The 23,705-nt window shown below is 44.8% G+C and overlaps 1 protein-coding gene across 1 annotated transcript in view; it reads left to right on the top strand.

Moving 5' to 3' along the window:
- LOC311124494 (long-chain fatty acid transport protein 2-like) overlaps positions 1-23,580 on the top strand; it is a 26,942-nt gene extending 3,362 nt beyond the window's left edge. The window contains exons 2-10 of the mRNA XM_084198632.1: positions 293-520; positions 872-1,030; positions 13,478-13,602; positions 14,399-14,593; positions 15,734-15,824; positions 15,926-16,124; positions 16,358-16,455; positions 22,842-22,972; positions 23,155-23,580. Of these exons, the coding sequence (XP_084054758.1) occupies positions 293-520; positions 872-1,030; positions 13,478-13,602; positions 14,399-14,593; positions 15,734-15,824; positions 15,926-16,124; positions 16,358-16,455; positions 22,842-22,972; positions 23,155-23,328 (1,400 nt within the window). The 3' untranslated portion in view covers positions 23,329-23,580. The remainder of the gene's footprint in view (positions 1-292; positions 521-871; positions 1,031-13,477; positions 13,603-14,398; positions 14,594-15,733; positions 15,825-15,925; positions 16,125-16,357; positions 16,456-22,841; positions 22,973-23,154) is intronic.
- Positions 23,581-23,705: the final 125 nt, after the last annotated feature.

Here is a 23,705-nt window from a genome sequence, read left to right as displayed (position 1 = left end):
GTCATGCCAAATTGAGTCAAAAGCTTTTTTGAAATCAACAAAGCATGAGAAGACTTTGCCTTTGTTTTGGTTTGTATGTTTGTCAATTAGGGTGTGCAGGGTGAATATGTGGTCTGTCGGACGGTAATTTGGTAAAAAGCCAATTTGACATTTGCTCAGTACATTGTTTTCACTGAGGAAATGTATGCTCTCCCTCTGTCTCTCTCGCTGTCACCCTCTTTCCCTGACCCTCCCTCTCTCTCCCTCTCTGTGTCCCTCCCTCTCTTACCCTCTATGCCCAACCCACCCCCAGAGTTGCGTGGAGAGGTAGATGAGGTTCTCCCCACCCTGAGGGAGCAGAGTGTAAGTGTGTTCGTGCTGGGTCAGGGTGTGGAGGAGGCAGAGTGTGTGATGGAGGGCATGAAGACTCTGAGCAGCAGCAGGATACAGCAGGCCTCAGATCAACCTCTGGACCCACAGCTCAGGTCAAAGGTCACCTTAAAGAGCCCCGCCCTCTACATCTATACCTCCGGAACTACAGGTAAGCCGAGCCAAACCAAGATGCACTGGACTGACCTGGTTATTGTAAGTCGCTCTGGATAAGAGCGTCTGCTAAATGACGTAAATGTAAATGTAAATGTTATGCATCCACCATTGTTGCTGGAACCGTGCTAGAAAGAACAATTTTTAAAATAAAATGTCCAGACCAATACGGTATTGCTCTGGTCAGCCCTGTAGTGTAAATTAGACAGAAGACTACTGATGTTTATGCCAGACAGGTAAATTATCTTAGATAGCACGACTCCTGATTGGTCAAAGAATAAGATACCATTTTAGATTCACATCAGCCCTGATCCTCTGTTTCCTGCCCTTCCTGGTGTCTCGTCCTCAGGTCTGCCGAAGGCTGCAGTGATCACCCAGGAGAGGCTGTCCATGGCCTCCTCTCTGCAGGCCATCTCAGGTGTGGCCTCTGATGACGTCATCTACATCTACCTGCCCCTCTACCACACCGCCGGCTTCATGATGGGCCTGACTGGAGCCATAGAGAGAGGTACTGTACTGTACTGTACGGCACAGTTGGTAAGAGTGTTGTTCTGGCAGCGGCCAGGTCGTGTGTTCTATTCCTGCGTTGATAACATTAACCTGATAGTAGTGCAGTATATGGGATAAAGAGATAAAGAGGTGTGAAGAGCTGAACTGCTTCAGAACTGGTTCAGAACTGCTTCAGAATTGGTTCAGAACTGCTTCAGAACTTCTTCAGAACTGGTTCAGAACTGGTTCAGAACTGCTTCAGAACTTCTTCAGAACTGGTTCAGAACTGGTTAAGAACTGCTTCAGAACTGCTTCAGAACTGGTTCAGAACTGGTTCAGAACTGCTTCAGAACTTCTTCAGAACTGCTTCAGAACTGGTTCCATGTCATCTCTAGCAATTACAATAACTACATTCAAATGGAGAGAAAGAAAGTAATAATTTTGATTCTATATACAAATTCCTCTGCAAGCCCCCTGACTTTGTACTTATGATGAAGATAAAAAATACAAATGTATCTGAATATTATTACACGTTACATATTATTACATATTATTACACGTTACATATTATACATATTATTACCCGTTACATATTATTACATGTTACATATTATTACATATTATTACACGTTACATATTATACATATTATTACACGTTACATATTATACATATTATTACACGTTACATATTATTACATGTTACATATTATTACATATTATTACACGTTACATATTATACATATTATTACACGTTACATATTATTACATATTAATATATGTTACATATTATTACATATTATTACATATTACATATTATTACACCTTACATATTATTACACGTTACAAATTATTACACGTTACATATTATATACATATTATTACACGTTACATATTATTACACGTTACATATTATTACACATGACATATTATTACATATTATTACATGTTTCATATTATTACACATGACATATTATTACATATTATTACACATGACATATTATTACATATTATTACACGTTACATATTGCAGTAAATGTGCGGTCGTGTATTGTGTTGTGTTGTGTTGTGTCCTCGTGTAAATAGCCAGTTTGTTGTCTTTTATTCGTATATATTTCTCTATCTCACTTTCCATCCTTTAACTAAATATACTTTCCTGCAACCCGCCTCACCCAATGTGGAACGGATTCTATTATTTCTTTATTTCTATCAAGAACCTACGGCTGAAACTAGCCAGCTAGCCAGCTAACTAGCTGCTTGCTATTAGCCACCGTTAGCGGTCTACACCACTGTCCGTGGCCTGCACTACCTACCAGCCAGCTCTAGCCTGGACAATTATCGGCCAGTCTGCACAGCGTACTATCGACCCAGAGCATATCGGATTTTCTGCCGGAATCACTGAATCACTGGACCTTAACACCAGACCATCGCAACTAGCTAGCTGCAACCGAATGGCTGTTGTTGGCTAATCACCACTTCCCGACGTACCAGTTAGCCTTGAGCTAGCCTCGAGCCAGGCCCATCTCCCGGCTATCTACCTCTCTGTCAACCAGACGGGACCTCCTAGTGTCGACACGGAGCCCCGCCGATCCATCACGACTGGTCTGCCGACGTAATCGTCTGATGTGGTTTCAACAGGCTTCCCGTTGCGACGACCACGAAGATCCATCTGCTAGCCCCGGCCCGCTAGCACGCACGATCAACAGCCGTGCCTCCTGCTCGCCTGTGCTTTAGCAGCCTACGATCTGCTACCGGACTTACTTAGTGCTATTCACTGGACCTTATGATCACTCAGCTACACAGCTAATGCCTGCTGGACTGTTCCTTTACACGGTACCCCATCCTGTTTATCTGTTTAGCCTCCCCATTCTGTTTATCTGTTTAGCCTCAGCCCAAACTTTTGTCGCCATTACCAGTTGTTGTCTTAGCCCTCTCTACAATAACAGCCCTCTCTCCCATGTCAATATGCCTAGCCTATTGCTGTTTGGGTTAGTTCTTATTATACAATTTCACTGTAGAGCCCCAAGTTCAGCTCAACCAGCCTCAGAGAGCTCCTTTGTCCCACCCCCCATACACGCGGAGACCGGCTCAATCGGTACCTCCAGTGATGCTATCTCTTTCATAGTCTCCCAATGCCCACTGTACTCATATCCTTCAATATCCTTGTCTGTACATAATGCCCTGAATCTATTGAACAACGCCCGGAGATCTTCCCCTTTTCTCTGTACCCAACGCACTAGAAGACCAGTTCTTAAAGCCTTTAGCCGTATCCTTATTCTATTCCTCCTCTGTTCCTCTGGTAATGTAGAGGTTAACCCAGGCCCTGTAGCCCCCAGTATCACTCCTACCCCCCAGGCGCTTCACTGCGTTAGCACACTCTGCCAACCCTGATGTTCTAGCCGTGTCTGAATCTTGGCTTAGGAAGGCCACCAAAAATTCAGAAATGTCCATTCCGAACTACAACATTTTCCGTCTAGATAGAACTGCCAAAGGGGGCGGAGTTGCAATCTACTGTAGAGAGCCTGCAGAGCTCTATCATACTATCCAGGTCTGTGCCCAAACAGTTTGAGCTTCTACTTCTAAAAATCCACCTTTCCAGAAATAAGTCTCTCACTGTGTCACGGTTTCGGCCGAGGCTGCCTCTCTTCCTTGCTCGGGCAGGCTTCGGCGTTCGTCGTCTCCGGAATACTAGCTGCCACCGTTGCATGTTTCTATGTTCGTTTGCTTTTGTCTGATTGTTGTTACACCTGTTATCGTTTAATGTAATTAGTGTCCTATAAGTTCTCGTTGTGTTTGTCAATGGTTGTGTGTGATTGTTTTCTCTGTCGTGCGTTGCTGGACGTAATTATTGTATTGCTCGGTTGAGCTGTTCTCCACTGTGTTGGAGCGTTTTGGCGCACCTCCAGCAGAATGACCAGATCCTGCGGATGGGGGCCGCTCTGCAGGAGGTGATCACCACCATCCGAGGCTGGGAGACCCGAGGGACACCTCAACCGCCATCTTCCCTGCCCTCACCATCGGCAAGTCAGCCCATTCCCGCTCCGGAACCCAGAGGAGTTCGACTCTCGCTCCCGAGGGCCTACGATGGGACCGCTGCCGGGTGTCAGGGATTCCTTCTCCAGGTGGAGCTTTACCTGGCCACCGTGCACCCGGCGCCTTCGGGACACGAGAGCGTGTCCGCCCTGATCTCCTGCCTTTCCGGCAAGGCGTTGGAATGGGCCAACGCGGAGTGGAGGAGAATAGACGCTAACACCATTACGTACGACGAGTTCTCCCGCCGCTTCAGGGCGGTGTTTGACCATCCCCCGGAGGGGAAAGCGGCGGGGGAGCGTCTGTTCTGCCTCCGGCAGGGGAAGAGGAGTGCCCAGGAGTTCGCCTTGGAATTCCGTACTCTAGCGGCGGATGCAGGGTGGAATGAGCGGGCCCTCATCGATCACTACCGATGTAGTCTACGTGAGGACGTCCGTAGGGAGCTGGCCTGTAGGGACACCAGTCTCTCGTTCGACCAGTTGGTCGACATGTCCATCAGGCTGGATACCCTGCTAGCTACCCGCGGACGTCCCGAGGGGGGTCCGTCCATTTCACCCTCCAGCGCCTCCGAGCCGTGCCCCATGGAGCTCGGGGGCGCTGGCGCTAGAGAGAGGAGGGGTCGGCTTACGAGGGGGTCCATCTCCTGCACCAACTGTGGTCGGGGAGGACACACCGCGGCTAGGTGCTGGGGATGGCCTCCTAGGGGAGAAGACGACAGGTCCCGCACTGGGGAGTCCTTCCAGGTGAGTAGGCGCGCCACTCACCCAGAGCTCTCTGTTGCACACTTCTGTATACCTGTGCGTTTTCCACAGGTAGCACCTCATTCCCAGCATAAGGCGCTGGTAGATTCAGGCGCGGCTGGGAATTTTGTTGATAAGACATTTTGTTTAGCCTTAGGGATTCCCCTTCTCCCTGTTGACGTCCCCTTCCCCGTTCATGCCCTAGATAGCCGTCCGTTGGGTGCGGGCTTGATCAGGGAGGTCACGGCGCCACTTAGGATGTGTGCGCAGGGGGGTCATCAGGAGATGATCCAGCTATTTCTGATTGACTCGCCTGCGTATCCAGTGGTGCTGGGCATGCCCTGGTTGAGTACCCATAACCCATCTATTTCGTGGCAGGAGAGGGCTCTGATGGAGTGGTCTGCCCAGTGTGTGGGTCGATGTTTAGGCGTTTCCGTAGGGGCTACCTCGGTGGAGAGTCCAAACCAGGTGCCCGCATTGCACGTTCCCCCTGAGTATGGGGATTTGGCTATTGTGTTCAGTAAGTCGAGGGCGACGCAGTTGCCTCCCCATAGGCAGGGAGATTGTGCGATAGACCTCCAGGCAGGAGCTGCGCTCCCACGGAGCCATGTGTATCCTCTGTCTCAGGAGGAGAAGAGAGCTATGGAGACTTACATAGACGAATCTCTGAGACAAGGATACATACGGCCCTCCACTTCCCCTGCGTCCTCGAGTTTCTTTTTTGTGAAGAAAAAGGATGGTGGGTTACGCCCGTGCATTGATTACCGTGGTCTCAATCAGATCACGGTGAAGTACAGTTATCCACTCCCGCTGATTGCGACCATGACGGAGTCATTGCACGGGGCGCGTTTCTTCACTAAATTAGATCTCAGGAGCGCGTACAACTTGGTGCGCATTAGGGAGGGCGATGAATGGAAGACAGCCTTTAGTACCACCTCGGGCCATTACGAGTATCTTGTCATGCCATACGGGTTGATGAACGCTCCCTCAGTTTTCCAATCATTCATGGATGAGATCTTCAGGGACATGCAGGGGCAGGGGGTGGTCGTGTACATAGATTACATTCTCGTGTACTCGCCTACCCGAGTCGAGCATGTGGCCCTGGTGCGCCGAGTGTTGCGGAGGCTGTTGGAGCACGACCTGTATGTCAAGGCAGAGAAGTGTCTGTTTTTCCAGGAGTCAGTCTCCTTTTTGGGGTATCAGTTGTCTGCGTCAGGGGTGAAGATGGAGGTAGACCGGGTGTCAGCCGTGTGTAATTGGCAAACGCCAACCACTGTGAAGGAGGTGCAGCAGTTTCTGGGGTTTGCGAATTACTACCGGAGGTTTATTCAGGGTTTTGGACAGGTGGCAGCTCCCATTACGTCTCTTTTGAAGGGGGGTCCGGTGCGTCTGCAGTGGTCAGCCGAGGCGGACAGGGCGTTTGGGAGGCTGAAGGACCTGTTTACCTCGGCCCCGGTGCTGGCGCATCCGGATCCCTCTTTACCATTTCAGGTAGAGGTGGACGCGTCAGAGGCCGGTATAGGGGCCGTGCTTTCGCAACGGTCCGGCGCGCCACCTAAACTCCGCCCCTGTGCTTTTTATTCCAAGAAGCTCAGTCCGGCGGAGCGAAATTATGACGTAGGGGACAGGGAGCTGTTAGCCGTGGTACAGGCCCTAAAGGTGTGGAGGCACTGGCTTGAGGGGGCTCAACACCCTTTCCTCATTTTGACGGACCACCGTAACCTGGAGTACATCCGGGCAGCGAGGAGGCTGAACCCTCGCCAAGCGAGGTGGAATATGTTTTTGACCCGGTTCACATTTAAGATCACGTACATCCCTGGGTCACAGAACGGTAAGGCAGATGCACTGTCTCGGCGGTATGACACGGAGGAGAGGTCCGTGGAGCCCACGCCCATACTGCCGGAGTCGTGTCTGGTGGCACCGGTAGTGTGGGAGGTCGATGCTGAACTCGAGCGGGCGTTACGCACCGACCCTAGTCCACCTCAATGCCCGGAGGGTCGGAAGTACGTTCCGCTCGAGGTTCGGGATCGATTGATCTATTGGGCTCACACGTCACCCTCCTCTGGACACCGTGGTATCGGCCGGACAGTGCACTGTCTTAGTGCCAAGTACTGGTGGCCCACGTTGGCGAGGGATGTGAGGGTTTATGTTTCCTCCTGCTCAGTGTGCGCCCAGTGTAAGGCGCCTAGACATCTGCCTAGGGGTAAGTTACTACCCCTGCCCGTTCCACAACGACCATGGTCTCACCTCTCGGTGGATTTCCTCACTGACCTTCCTCCTTCACAGGGGAATACCACTATACTGGTCGTTGTGGACCGGTTTTCTAAGGCCTGTCGTTTGCTCTCTATGCCGGGCCTTCCTACTGCCCTGCAAACTGCCGAAGCACTATTCACCCATGTGTTCCGGCACTACGGGGTACCCGAGGATATCGTGTCTGATCGAGGTCCCCAATTTACCTCCAGAGTCTGGAGAGCTTTTATGGAGCGGTTGGGGGTCTCGGTGAGCCTCACCTCGGGTTACCACCACCCGGAGAGTAATGGGCAGGTGGAACGTGTGAACCAGGATGTGGGTAGGTTTCTCAGAACATACTGCCAGGACCGGCCGGAGGAGTGGGCAAGGTACGTTCCCTGGGCCGAAATGGCCCAGAATTCCCTACGCCATTCCTCCACTAACCTAACCCCTTTCTAATGTGTGTTGGGTTACCAGCCGGTTCTGGCACCTTGGCAGCAGAGCCAGATCGAGGCTCCTGCGGTGGATGAGTGGGTGCGGCGCTCGGAGGAGACATGGAACGCTGCACACGTCCACCTGCAGCGGGCCCTCCGTCGTCATAAGGCGAGCGCCGATCTCCACCGCAGTGAGGGACCGGTGTACGCACCTGGTGATCGAGTCTGGCTCTCTACCAGAAACCTGCCCCTCCGCCTGCCCTGCCGGAAACTGGGTCGGCGGTTTGTGGGGCCATTTAAAGTCCTGAGAAGATTGAACGAGGTGTGTTACAAATTACAACTGCCTGTTGAGTATAAAAGTATTAACCCCTCGTTCCATGTGTCTCTTCTCAGGCCGGTGGTAGCTGGCCCACTCCAAGAAAGTGAGATCTTGGAGACTCCTCCGCCCCCATTGGACATCGAGGGGGCACCGGCGTACTCCGTGCGGTCCATCTTGGATTCGAGACGTCGGATGGGGGGTCTCCAATATCTAGTGGAGTGGGAGGGGTACGGCCCGGAGGAACGGTGCTGGGTGCCGAGGAGAGACATTTTAGACCCGTCTCTCCTGACGGAATTCCATCGTAGGCACCCGACGCGCCCTGCTCCGCGTCCTCCTGGTCGTCCCCGAGGCCGGAGTCGGCGCACGTCTGGAGCCGCGCGTCAAGGGGGGGGTACTGTCACGGTTTCGGCCGAGGCTGCCTCTCTTCCTTGCTCGGGCAGGCTTCGGCGTTCGTCGTCTCCGGAATACTAGCTGCCACCGTTGCATGTTTCTATGTTCGTTTGCTTTTGTCTGATTGTTGTTACACCTGTTATCGTTTAGTGTAATTAGTGTCCTATACAGTGAGGGAAAAAAGTATTTGATCCCCTGCTGATTTTGTACGTTTTCCCACTGACAAAGAAATGATCAGTCTATAATTTTAATGGTAGGTTTATTTGAACAGTGAGAGACAGAATAACAGCAAAAAAATCCAGAAAAACGCATGTCAAAAATGTTATAAATTGATTTGCATTTTAATGAGGGAAATAAGTATTTGACCCCCTCTCAATCAGAAAGATTTCTGGCTCCCAGGTGTCTTTTATACAGGTAACGAGCTGAGATTAGGAGCACACTCTTAAAGGGAGTGCTCCTAATCTCAGTTTGTTAGCTGTATAAAAGACACCTGTCCACAGAAGCAATCAATCAATCAGATTCCAAACTCTCCACCATGGCCAAGACCAAAGAGCTCTCCAAGGATGTCAGGGACAAGATTGTAGACCTACACAAGGCTGTAATGGGCTACAAGACCATCGCCAAGCAGCTTGGTGAGAAGGTGACAACAGTTGGTGCGATTATTCGCAAATGGAAGAAACACAAAATATCTGTCAATCTCCCTCGTACTGGGGCTCCATGCAAGATCTCACCTCGTGGAGTTGCAATGATCATGAGAACGATGAGGAATCAGCCCAGAACTACACGGGAGGATGTTGTCAATGATCTCAAGGCAGCTGGGACCATAGTCACCAAGAAAACAATTGGTAACACACTACGCTGTGAAGGACTGAAATCCTGCAGCGCCCGCAAGGTCCCCCTGCTCAAGAAAGCACATATACAGGCCCGTCTGAAGTTTGCCAATGAACATCTGAATGATTCAGAGGAGAACTGGGTGACAGTGTTGTGGTCAGATGAGACCAAAATTGAGCTCTTTGGCATCAACTCAACTCGCCGTGTTTGGAGGAGGAGGAATGCTACCGATCACCCCAAGAACACCATCCCCACCGTCAAACATGGAGGTGGAAACATTATGCTTTGGGGGTGTTTTTCTGCTAAAGGGACAACTTCACCGAATCAAAGGGACGATGGACGGGGCCATGTACCGTCAAATCTTGGGTGAGAACCTCCTTCCCTCAGCCAGGGCATTGAAAATGGGTCGTGGATTGGTATTCCAGCATGACAATGACCCAAAACACACGGCCAAGGCAACAAAGGAGTGGCTCAAGAAGAAGCACATTAAGTTCCCGGAGTGACCTAGCCAGTCTCCAGACCTTAATCCCATACAAAATCTGTGGAGGGAGCTGAAGGTTCGAGTTGCCAAACGTCAGCCTCGAAACCTTAATGACTTGGAGAAGATCTGCAAAGAGGAGTGGGACAAAACCCTCCTGAGATGTGTGCAAACCTGGTGGCCAACTACAAGAAACGTCTGACCTCTGTGATTGCCAACAAGGGTTTTGCCACTAAGTACTAAGTCATGTTTTGCAGAGGGGTCAAATACTTATTTCCCTCATTAAAATGCAAATCAATTTATAACATTTTTGACATGCGTTTTTTCTGGATATTGTTGTTGTTATTCTGTCTCTCACTGTTCAAATAAACCTACCATTAAAATTATAGACTGATCATGTCTTTGTCAGTGGGCAAACGTACAAAATCAGCAGGGGATCAAATACTTTTTTCCCTCACTGTAAGTTCTCGTTGTGTTTGTCAATGGTTGTGTGTGATTGTTTTCTCTGTCGTGCGTTGCTGGACGTAATTATTGTATTGCTCGGTTGAGCTGTTCTCCACTGTGTTGGAGCGTTTTGGCGCACCTGTTTAGTGCGCCCGTTTTGTTTTTCGCCTGCGTGCGGAGTTTCGCCTTCGGGCTAGTTTGTGCGTTTCCCTTGTGATTTTCACTAAAGTCTTTGGACTGTGCTTCTGCGTCCTGCGCCTGATTCCACCACCACACCCACCTACAGCAACACTGACACACTGTTGCCGCTTGCTACAGACCCCCCTCAGCCCCCAGTTGTGCGCTGGACACCATATGTGAATTGCTTGCCCCCCATCTATCCTCAGAGTTCGTACTGCTTGGTGACCTAAACTGGGATATGCTTAACACCCCGGCCGTCCTACAATCTAAACTAGATGCCCTCAATCTCACACAAATTATCAAGGAACCTACCAGGTACAACCCTAAATCCGTAAAAATTGGCACCCTCATAGATATCATCCTGACTAATTTATCCTCTAAATACACCTCCGCTGTCTTCAACCAGGATCTCAGCGATCACTGCCTCATTGCCTGCGTCCATAATGGATCCGCGGTCAAACGACCACCCCTCATCACTGTCAAACGCTCCCTAAAACACTTCAGCAAGCAGGCCTTTCTAATTGACCTGGCCTGGGTATCCTGGATGGATATTGACCTCATTCCGTCAGTAGAGGATGCCTGGATGTTCTTCAAAAGTGCTTTCCTCTCCATCTTAAATAAGCATACCCCATTCAAAAGATTCAGAACTAAGAACAGATATAGCCCCTGGTTCACCCCAGACTTTACCAGCACAAAAACATCCTGTGGCGTACTGCATTAGCATCGAACAGCCCCCGTGATATGCAACTTTTCAGGGAAGTCAGGAACCAATATACACAATCAGTTAGAAAAGCAAAGGCTAGCTTTTTCAAACAGAAATGTGCATCCTGTAGCACTAACTCCCAAAAGTTTTGGGAGACTGTAAAGTCCATGGAGAATAAGAGCACCTCCTCCCAGCTACCCACTGCACTGAGGCTAGGAAACACTGTCACCACGATAAATCTACGATAATGGAAAATTTCAATAAGCATTTCGCTACGGCTGGCCGGCCATGCTTTCCACACGGCTACCCCTACCCCAGCCACCAGCTCTGCACCCTCCGCTGCAACTTGCCCATGCCCCCACCCGCTTCTCCTTCACCCAAATTCAGATAGCTGATGTCCTGAAAGAGCTGCAAAATCTGGACCCCTACAAATCAGCTGGGCTAGACTATCTGGACCCTTTCTTTCTAAAATTAGCTGCCAAAAATGTCGCCACCCCTAGTACTAGCCTGTTCAACCTCTCTTTCGTATCGTCTGAGATCCCCAGAGATTGGAAAGCTGCCGCGGTCATCCCCCTCTTCAAAGGGGGTGACACTCTAGATCCAAACTGTTACAGACCTATATCCATCCTGCCCTGCCTTTCGAAAGTATTTGAAAGCCAAGTTAACAAACAGATCACCGACCATTTCGAATCCCACCGTACCTTCTCCGCTATGCAATCTGGTTTCCGAGCTGGTTTCCCGCCCTACTAGAATCACTACTCTCGGCGGGTCTGACTTAGAATATGTGGACAACTACAAATACCTAGGTGTCTGGTTAGACCGTAAACTCTCCTTCCAGACTCACATTAAGCATCTCCAATTCAAAGTTAAATCTAGAATCAGCTTCCTATTTCGCAACAAAGCCTCCTTCACTCATGCTGCTAAACATGCCCTTGTAAAACTGACTGTCCTACCGATCCTTGACTTCTGCGATGTCATTCACAAAATAGCTTCCAACACTCTACTCAGCAAATTGGATGTAGTCTATCACAGTGCCATCCGTTTTGTCACCAAAGCCCCATATACTGTACTACCCACCATTGTGACCTGTACGCTCTCGTTGGCTGGCCCTCACTACATATTCGTCGCCAAACCCACTGGCTCCAGGTCATGTATAAATCACTTCTAGGCAAATCCCTGCCTTATCTTAGATCATCGGTCACCATAGCAACACCCACCCGTAGTCTGCGTTCCAGCAGGTATATCTCACTGGTCATCCCCAAAGCCAACACCTCCTTTGGCCGCCATTCCTTCCAGTTCTCTGCTGCAAATGACTGGAACGAACCGCAAAAATCTCTGAAGCTGGAGACACTTATCTCCCTCACTAACTTTAAGCATCAGTTGTCAGTGCAGCTTACCGATCACTGCACCTGTACACAGCCATTCTGAAATTAGCCCACCCAACTACCTCATCCCCATATTGTTATTTACATTGTTATTTATTTTGCTCATTTGCACCCCAGTATCTCTATTTGCACATCATCTTCTGCACATCTATCACTCCAGTATTAATACTAAATTGTAATTATTTTGCACTATGGCCTATTTATTGCCTTACCTCCATAATTACTACATTTGCACACACTGTATATAGATTTTCTATTGTGTTATTGACTGTACGTTTTGTTTATTCCATATGTAACTCTGTGTTGTTGTTGTTTTTATCGCACTGCTTTGCTTTATCTTGGCCAGGTCGCAGTTGTAAATGAGAACTTGTTCTCAACTGGCTTACCTGGTTAAATAAAAGTGAAATAAAATAAATAAAAACATATTATTACATATTATTACACGTTACATATTATTACACGTTAAATACTATTACACGTTACATATTAAAACACATTACATATTATTACATATATTACACGTTACATCTTATTACACGTTACATATTATTTCAGCGCCGTCACGTGTAATAATGTTGTTATGATGTTGACCAGGATTTACTAAGGGTTGTTTAGTGTAATGTCTCTTTACTCGGGGCGTTGGACGAGAGGTGACTTGGCTCTGAGTGGATTTCTAGTGTTCGTATTTCAAACCAAAGTCCCTGTCCGCATCCCAAATAGCACCCTATTCCCTATATAGTGCACTACTTTTGACCAGAGCCCTATGGGGGAATAGGGTGCCATTTGGGACGCGACCAGAGTGTCTTCTCTATGGGGATCTGGTTAAAAGTAGTGCACTATATAGGGAATAGGGTGCCATTTGGGACACTACCCCCAGAGTTCAAAGCTGTTTATGTCAATAATTTCCTTAGACGATAAAATCAACCAGGAAAACTCCTAGGCCTTAGTGGTGCTGTAGCCTTTAACTAGGGCCCAGAGTTATTCCTTCCTGGTCCAATCACATGGTCAGGAACAACTCCTGGCCCTAACCAGAACCATTCAGAGGGGACTGTGCGTTAGTTAGGTAATAATTTAGTCAGTCAGTGAGTTAGTTAGTTACGTAATCATTTAGTCAGTCAGTCAGTGAGTTAGTTAGTTACGTAATAATTTAGTCAGTCAGTCAGTGAGTTAGTTAGGTAATCATTTAGTCAGTCAGTCAGTGAGTTAGTTGGTTAGGTAATCATTAGCAGTCAGTCAGTTAGTTAGTTTGCTTGTCCATGAGGTTGTGAGCTCTGTTGAATGTTGGTGCTTTACCTTCTCCTCTCAGGCATCACCATTGTCCTGAGGCGTAAATTCTCTGCCTCTAATTTCTGGGATGACTGCAGGAAATACAACGTGACAGTGATCCAGTACATAGGAGAGATCATGAGGTACCTCTGTAATGCACCCAAGGTACTGCAACACATGCCTCCTGTTAGTTTGATCATTCAGAGGATTAAAGACCAAATAGAAATGGTCGGATTTAGTATTGTCATTCTATCATTAATGAATGTAAACCAAATACCTGTACATCCTCTCACCTCTCCTCACCTCTCCCCTCTCCTCTCTCCTCACTTCTCCTCACCTCTCCTCACCTCTCTCCTCACTTCTCCTCTCCCCTCTCCTCTCACCTCTCCTCACCTCTCCCCTCTCCTCTCTCCTCACTTCTCCTCACCTCTCTCCTCTCTCCTCACTTCTCCTCTCCCCTCTCCTCTCACCTCCTCTCCTCTCCTCTCCTCTCCTCTCCTCTCCTCTCCTCTCCTCTCCTCTCCTCTCCTCTCCTCTCCTCTCCTCTCCTCTCCTCTCCTCTCCTCTCCTCTCCTCTCCTCTCCTCTCCTCTCCTCTCCTCTCCTCTCCTCTCCTCTCCTCTCCTCTCCTCTCCTCTCCTCTCCTCTCCTCTCCTCTCCTCTCCTCTCCTCTCCTCTCCTCTCCTCTCCTCTCCTCTCCTCTCCTCTCCTCTCCTCTCCTCTCCTCTCCTCTCCTCTCCTCTCCTCTCCTCTCCTCTCCTCTCCTCTCCTCTCCTCTCCTCTCCTCTCCTCTCCTCTCCTCTCCTCTCCTCTCCTCTCCTCTCCTCTCCTCTCCTCTCCTCTCCTCTCCTCTCCTCTCCTCTCCTCTCCTCTCCTCTCCTCTCCTCTCCTCTCCTCTCCTCTCCTCTCCTCTCCTCTCCTCTCCTCTCCTCTCCTCTCCTCTCCTCTCCTCTCCTCCTCAGAAAGATAATGACAGGCATCACAAGGTACGTCTGGCCCTGGGTAACGGGCTTAGAGCAGACACCTGGTCAGAGTTCCTGCAGCGTTTCGGTGACATCCGTGTCTGTGAATGCTACGGCGCCACCGAGGGAAATGGCGGCTTCATCAACTACATCGGGAAAGTCGGCGCGATCGGCAAAGAGCACTTCCTTCACAAAGTGAGACTACTGTCTTGGACAATAATGGCTGCAGTGTCCCAAATGGCACCCTATCCCCTATATAGTGCACTACTTTTGACTAGGGTCCATAGGGCTCTGGTCAAATGTAGTGCACTATATAGGGAATAGGGTGCCATTGGGATGCAAACACTGAGCTTATGAGAAAGACTATTATATTTTTATATTCCTGACAGTCTATGTGAGATGTATTAGGTCGGTGTGATGAAGTGTGTCAGGACACTGTTCTGTATGGAAACACAAGAAGAAGTAGAACATATTTTCTGGTGGCACTATGACATCATTGTTATTAGATACTCGTATTACGTAGGTGTTACATACTAATTACACTACATACATACATTACACTACATATAGACATTATACTACATACAGTTGAAGTCTGAAGTTTACATACACCTTAGCCAAATACATTTAAACTCGGTTTTTCACAATTCCTGACATTTAATCCTAGTAAAAATTCCCTGTCTTAGGTCAGTTAGGATCACCACTTTTATTTTAAGAATGTGAAATGTCAGAATAATAGTTTGAGAAACAGGCGCCTTACAGGTCCTCAACTGGCAGCTTCATTAAATAGTACCCGCAAAACACCAGTCTCAACGTCAACAGTGAAGAGGCGACTCCGGGATGCTGACCTTCTAGGCAGAGTTGCAAAGAAAAAGCCATATCTCAGACTGCCCATCTTAATCTTTTATTTTTATTGGCCAGTCATTTTTGGTTACTACATGATTCCATATGTGTTATTTCATAGTTTTGATGTCTTCGCTATTATTCTACATTGTAAAAAATAGTACAAATATAGAAAAACCCTTGAATGAGTAGGTGTTCTAAAATACATACATTACACTACATACATACATTACACTACATACATACATACATTACATTACATACATTACACTACATACATACATTACACTGTAAATGTAAATTATACTACATACAAACATTACACCACATAGATACTGTGTGTCATTGTTTTCTGATGTTATGTCTGTCTGTCTGTCTGTCTGTCTGTCTGTCTGTCTGTCTGTCTGTCTGTCTGTCTGTCTGTCTGTCTGTCTGTTTGTTGTTGTCTGTTTGTTTGTTGTTGTCTGTTTGTTTGTTTATGTGTGCTTGCAGGCAAGCTTCTCATACGCTCTGATTCAGTATGACACAGAGAGAGAGGAACCTGTCAAAGACTCTAGAGGTTTCTGTATCAAAGTCCCTAAAGGTGAGAACACACACACACATATTCACGCACACATATTCACACACACACACACGCACACACACATACACACACACACAATTACTTGTTGTTTTGGTCCTCAGGAGAAACTGGTCTACTGGTTTCCAAGATTAGCGCGCGTGCTCCGTTCAGTGGCTATGCTAATAACCAGCAGCAGACAGACAGGAAGAAGCTGACAGATGTGTTTGTTAAGGGAGATCTGTACTTCAACAGTGGAGACCTGCTGAGGATCGACCACCAGGGATTTGTTTACTTCATGGACCGCATCGGAGACACCTTCAGGTCAGAATGCTGTTTTAGTTTAGTAGTTGTCAAACAAAATGTTTAATAAGGAGCTGGGTTTAATACGATGTGTTGTCCTGTCCTGTGAATCACCTACCGGTTGAGTTTTGAGCTTGGTTTCTCTTAGTTTCTTGCTTCTTGGAAGTGTTTCCAGTCTGCCTCTGCTTCTGCTTGCTCTTTGGGTTCTAGGCCAGGTTACTTACTGAATTAATCTGATATGAGTTGATGTCCAGGTGGAAAGGAGAGAACGTGGCCACCACAGAGGTGACTGAGCACCTGATCATGGTGGAATGTATCGAAGAAGCCAATGTCTACGGTGTCAAGGTTCCAGGTGATTTTGCATTTGAGTAATATAGATATGCAAGATATTTGAATAGATATATATTTTTAAATAGCTATATATACAGCTGTGGAAAAAATTAAGAGACCACTGCAAAATGATCAGTTTCTCTGGTTTTACTTTTTATAGGTATGTGTTTGGGTAAAAATAACATTTTTGTTTTATTCTATAAACTACTGACAACATTTCTCCCAAATTCCAAATAAAAATATTGTCATTTAGAGCATTTATTTTCAGAAAATGACAACTGGTCAAAATAACAACAAATATGCAGTGTTGTCAGACCTCGAATAACGCAAAGAAAATAAGTTCATGTTCATTTTTAAACAACACAATACTAATGTTTTAACTAAGGAAGAGTTCAGAAATCAATATTTGGTGGAATAACCCTGACTTTCAATCACAGCTTTCATGCGTCTTGGCATGCTCTCCACCAGTCTTTCACATTGATGTTGGGTGACTTTATGCCACTCCAGGCGCAAAAATTCAAGCAGCTCGGCTTTGTTTGATGGCTTGTGGCCATCCAGCTTCTTCTTGATCACATTCCAGAAGTTTTCAATGGGGTTCAGGTCTGGAGATTGGGCTGGCCATGACAGGGTCTTGATCTGGTGGTCCTCCATCCACACCTTGATTGACCTGGCTCTGTGGCATGGCGCATTGTCCTTCTGGAAAAACCAATCCTCAGAGTTGGGGAACAATGTCAGAGCAAAAGGAAGCAAGTTTTCTTACAGGACAACCTTGTACGTGGCTTGATTCATGCGTCCTTAACAAATACAAATCACCGATCCTCCACCAAATTTCACAGTGGGTGCGAGATGCTGTGGCTTGTAGGCCTCTCCAGGTCTCTGTCTAACCATTAGACGACCAGGTGTTGGGCAAAGCTGAAAATTGGACACATCAGAGAAGATGACCTTACTCCAGTCCTCTACGGTCCAATCCTTATGGTATTTTGCAAACCTCAGCCTGGCTCTTCTTTGCTTCTCATTGATGAAGGGCTTTTTTCTAGCTTTGCACGACTTCAGCCCTGCCCCTAGGAGCCTGTTTCGAACCGCCCTCGCCATGCACTTCACCCCAGCTGCCGTTTGCCATTCTTTTTGTAGGTCACTTGATGTCATCCTACGGTTGTTGAGTGACATTCGAATGAGTTGGCGGTCATCCCGGTCAGTAGAGTCGTTTTCGCCCTCTGCCGGTCTGTAGCTTTGTTGTCCCCAATGTGTGCTGCTTGACCTTGTTCTTATGAACCGCTGTCTTTGAAATTATAAGGATGGAAGCAACCTGACGCTCACTGTATCCCTCTGCCAGTAAAGCCAGAATTGAACCCTTCTTTTCCTCACTCAAAACTTTCCTTTTCAACTCTTTTGGCATGGTCAATAGTTATTTTTTGATTAATATTACTTTTGAGGTACTATTACCACTGTTTTTGCCATCCAGCTGGTCCTATTGCAAGAGGATAGTGATGACCACAGCAGTGGTTTTTATACTTTTCCTCATTTAATAAATATTTGGTTCAGGTGATCACCTAATCAGTACCTAATTCAGTAGAATGAGGTGTGCCTGTGTTGGAATTCAACAGACACTGGAATGGAATGGCTGTCATACATTTAGAGATGCTGATTTTAAGAAAAAGCTGAATATATATTGAGGTGAGAGCATTGGAATGCTTTTGGCGGTTGACCTGCTTCTGTTTTGTGGGTGGCACTGTGTGCTGTTTTCGATGGATGGGTCCTGGCCTCTCGGGGCCCTAGGGATCCGGCGGGACGTGGGTGGTATACCGATCACTGGGATGACGGCCCAACTTGGGACGGGGAGGGGCTTTAGCGGGGGAATTAGTGGAGAACAATTGGAGGGTTACTTAGTAGCAATGCAAATATCATGGTACAGCTATATGGACACTCAATCACTATGGTACTTTTTAATGGTAAATTTACAAACATATATAATGATAAATAGATTTGAAACTTGTATCTCATTATGGTGTATGGTGAAATAAGTATAGCCAGTTATAATTGTAATGGCTTAGCAGATAATAACAAAAGAATAACAATATTTACATGGCTCAAAGAGAAGGAATATAATATCTATTCTTTACAGGAAACCCATTCAACAATTCTAGATGAAGTTGCGTGGAAAAAGGAATGGGGGGGTTGGCGAAATATACTTCTCCCATGGGCTAAGAAACTCAAAAGTGGTGATGATATTAATTAACAGTAATTTCGATCCGAATGTGCAAATTGTCCAAACAGATACGCAAGGTAGATGGATTATTTTAAATATGTTATTGGACCATAAACAGATATGGCTCATTAACCTTTACGGACCAAATAATGATGATCCACACTTCTTTGACAATATATATAATACATTATCAACCCTGCAAGCAATTCAATACTCTATTATTATGGTGGGAGATTATAATACCGTTCTAAATAGCTCAATGGACCGTAAAGGAAATCACACTACAAACAATCACCCTCATGCTCTTAAGGAAATCATGAATGTCTTGGATACATTAGAAGTAGTGGATATATGGAGGCTTAAATATCCTGATCTAGTGAGATATACATGGCGGAGACTCAATCAAGCTAGTCGCCTTGACTTCTTTCTTATGTCATTCTTGTTGGCACCAAAAGTTTAAAAAGTGTTGATAGGGGACAGAATGCGGTCGGACCATCATATAATTGGCATATACATTATTCTTACTGAATTTCCACGTGGGCGAGGATATTGGACATTTAATCAAAGCCTATTGGATGATAACTTGTTCTTAACTAGGACAGAGGAATTCATAACTGATTTTTTCCGGCATAACATAGGTACAGCAAATCCCCTTATTGTATGGGACACCTTTAAATGTGCCTTTAGAGGCCATGCAATTCAGTACTCATCTCGAAAACAAAAGCAATTTAGGTCGAAAGAGTCCATACTAACAAAGGAAATAGAAGGTCTAAAATAATAGATAGATAGCAATAAAAACTGTAACATAGAGGCTCAGAATAAATTAGAGGAAAAACAAAAATAAATGGAGAAACTTATTCAAGAAAGATCAAGTGTAATATATTATAAAAATAAAGCAAACTGGATGGATTATGGGGAAAAATGCACCAAATTCTTTTTTAATCTTCAACATAGGAATGCTACCAAAAATAATTTACTGAAACTGGTTACAAATGACGGAGTCACCCATGATTCACTGAATTATATTTTGAAGGCGGAAACAAAGTACTTTAAGCATATGTTTTAATTTCAGTCGCCTCCATCTCCTCTAACTGAAGCTAATTGTAGAGATTTTTTTTTCTATTGATAATGTAAAATTAACAGCCATGCAGAAAGACTAATGTGAAGGTGAAATTACAGAGGAGGAACTTCTGGATGCAATTAAAGATTTTAAGTCCGGGAAAACTCCAGGGTTGGATGGCATACCAGTCGAGGTATACCAAACCTTTTTTGATATACTCAGAGGATTGTTATTAGCATGTTTTAACCACTCCTATGTAAATGGTAGATTATCAGACACTCAAGAAGAAGGTCTGATTTCATTATTACTGAAACAGGATACAAGTGGAATATACAAAGATCCAGTCCATTTAAAAAAATTGGAGGCCCCTTACACTTCAGTGTTGTGATGCAAAAATTCTAGCAAAATGTATAGCTCATAGAATTAATAAGGTATTGTCGGACATTATTCATTCTAATCAGACAGGTTTTTTACACGGAAGATACATTGGAGATAATATAAGGCAAGTACTGGAAACAATAGAACACTGAAAAATCTGGGAAACCAGGCCTGCTATTCATAGCAGACTTCGAAAAGGCATTTGATAAAGTACGACTGGGGTTTATATATAAATGCCTGGAGCATTTCAATTTTGGAGAATCACAAAGTTTTAAACTGTCAAGAGGAGTGAAACAAGGTTGTCCACTATTGGCATATCTATTTATTATGGCCATCGAGATGTTAGCTATTAAAATCATATCCAACAATAATATCAAAGGATTAGAAATCCAGGGCTTAAAAAGTGTCATTGTACGCTGATGATTCATGTTTTCTTTTAAATCCACAACTTGAATCCCTCCACAGCCTCATAGAGGATCTAGATACATTTTCTAACCTCTCTGGATTACAACCAAATTAAGATAAATGTACTATATTACGTATTGGATCACAAAAAAATAAATATTTTATATTACCATGTAGTTTACCAATAAAATGGTCTGATGGTGATGTGGATATACTCGTAATACATATCCCAAATGAAATAAATGATCTCACTTCAATACATTTTAATAGAAAGTTAGCAAAAATAGATAAGATCTTGCTACCATGGAAAGGTAAATACCTGTCAATTTGTGGAAAAATCACCTTGAATAACTCTTTAGTATTATCCCAGTTGACCTATTTGCTTATGGTCTTGCCTACGCCTAGTGAACTGTTTTTTAAATTATATGAGAAAAAAATATTCCATTTTATTTGGAACGGCAAGCCAGACAAAATTAAGCGGGCCTATTTATAGAATGAATATGAATTCGGAGGACAGAAATTATTAATATTAAAGCATTAGACCTATCACTAAAAGCTTCAGTCATACAAAAGTTATACTTAAATCCGAACTGGTTCTCTAGCAAATTAGTAAGATTGTCTCACCCAATGTTCAAGAATGGCCTTTTCCCCTTTATTCAGATTACAACCTCACACTTTCAGTTATTTGAAAAGGAAATAATCTCCCAAATATCACTATTTCTAAAACAAGCCATAGAAAGTTGGTTGCAATTTCAATTTAATCCTCCAGAAACGACAGAACAAATAATGCAACAAATATTGTGGTTAAACTCAAATATACTAATTGATAAAAAAAAAAAAGTTGTTAAATGTTTAAAAAAGGTATAATCTTCGTAAATGATATCATCGGTAGGACTGGTGGAGTTATGTCGCACATGCAGCTAACAAAAACATATGGAAATGTCTGCTCTACCCAAAATTACAACCAAATAATTGCAGCATTACCACAAAAATGGAAGAGGAAAGTGGAAGGCGGAAAATGTAAGGAACTTGTCTGTCGGCCTTGCATTAAAGAACATAATTGGGTAAAGAAAACTGTGATAAATAACAAAGTATACCAGTTTCATTTAAGGACCAAATGATTGACAGCCGTCCCATATAGATTGCAAAATAGTTGGGAAGAGATTTTTTACGTACCGATCCCATGACATAGTGTTTATGAACTGATACGCAAAACGACGCCGGATTCAAAACGTATAATTTTTCATTTTAAATTATTATATAAAATTCTTGCTACCAATACAATGTTATTTATATGGGGGATACATTCTTCCCAGCTCTGCAGATTTTGCTGTGAAGAGAGAAGTTTACTCCAATTAGGGAAGGGGTGGTGGGGTTGGAAAGTAATAAAGGGAAATATATTTAAAAAAGGAAATGTATATGTATGTATGTGTGTGTGTGTGTGTATGTATATGTATATATATATATATATATATATATATATATATATATATATATATATATATATATATACATATATATATATATATATATATATATATATATGCGAGGGGAAAAAACATATGGGGGATTGGAAGTGATGCAGACAATTACATTGATGGAAGTTACAATCTATCTGCAATATCAAAGCTGATCCACCCCCTAAAAAATATATATATAGTAAATAGCAGACATTCTTATCTAGAGCGACTTACAGTCACCTCATTAAACATCTATCTTTTTTATATAATTATTTTATTCATTGAATTTTCTTAATATACACGACACACAATTGACATACTATATATAGTTACATAGAACAATACACACCTACAAACACACAACACACACACAACACACACACAACATTTACATTTTACATTTTAGTCATTTAGCAGACGCTCTTATCCAGAGCGACTTACAGTTAGTGATTACATATTTTTTATACTGGAATCAAACCCACAACCCTGGCGTTGCAAACGCCATGCTCTATCAACTGAGCTACATCCCTGCCGGCCATTCCCTCCCCTACCCTGGACGACGTTGGGCCAATTGTGCGCCGCCCATGAGTCTCCCGGTCGCGGCCGGCTGCGACAGAGCCTGGATTCGAACCAGGATCTCTAGTGGCACAGTTAGCACTGCGATGCAGTGCCTTAGACCACTGCGCCACTCACACACACACAACACACACGCAACACACACACAACACACACACAACACACACAGTCACATCATAGTGTATTTATTATCCCAGAGGGTTCTCCTCATGTTGGGTGTGAATCACCAGGACATTAGGGGAGAATCCAAAATCAATAGTAATGTCTGAAAGTTTCTCAAGGTTAGCTGGCTATCTTGGTGATCCTGCTTTGTGACCCCACAGGACACGAGGGGAGGATCGGGATGGCAGCTGTCAAACTGAAAGCTGACGTGGAGTTTGACAGCAGAGCCACGTTCCAGCACGTCAAGACGTCCCTGCCCAGCTACGCTAGACCACGCTTCATACGCATACAGGTAATCCTATGGGAATAATGTCCATCATGATACCTTTCATTTGCAAAGCACTTAAAGCTACGATCTGGGATATGTTGAAGAGATTCCCTGATCCCAGATTGTACCTTTAAAGATTTGCTCAAAACGCTTAAGATTCATAAAACACACATTTTAACATCATTTATTTAATTTTCAAATCCCAGAATTCCCTGGCTGTGACTGGAACATTCAAGCAGATGAAGGCAAAGCTAGCCGAAGAGGGATTCAACCCATCCGTGATACAGGATCGATTATACTACCTGGAGGACAGTAAGGGCTACATCCCCATGACACAGGAGATTTATGACTCTATTTCTGATGGAAAGATACGGTTATGATTTTTTTAGTTTTTCTAACTGTTAATCTTTTATTTTGAAATGAACTGTCAAATTATTAATCTGATATACATTTTATTGTGATTAAATGAAAGGGAGAAAAATGCTTACGTCAAGGACCAACTTTTAAAATGTTGTGCATTTTATGACTAGAGAGAAAAAATTGAAAATGAAAACTGAAAATGTTATGGAATGTTTGTAAATTCAGAAATATATATTGATTTTGTAATAAATATTAAAGACATATCTATCTGAGATGTGTGGCTGTGTCACTTTAAAAATTCAATCTAAAATAATTGTTTTAATTTGAAGTCCCTCTTTCAAAATAAAAGTCCTCAGAGCGCTGCCATCTCTACACCCTGAAATGACAAAAAGACGTT

The sequence above is a fragment of the Coregonus lavaretus genome, assembly GCF_964263955.1.
Source record: "Coregonus lavaretus genome assembly, contig: HAP1_SCAFFOLD_588, whole genome shotgun sequence".
Classification (NCBI taxonomy): Eukaryota; Metazoa; Chordata; class Actinopteri; order Salmoniformes; family Salmonidae; genus Coregonus; species Coregonus lavaretus.
This window is presented reverse-complemented; position numbering and strand designations above follow the sequence as displayed.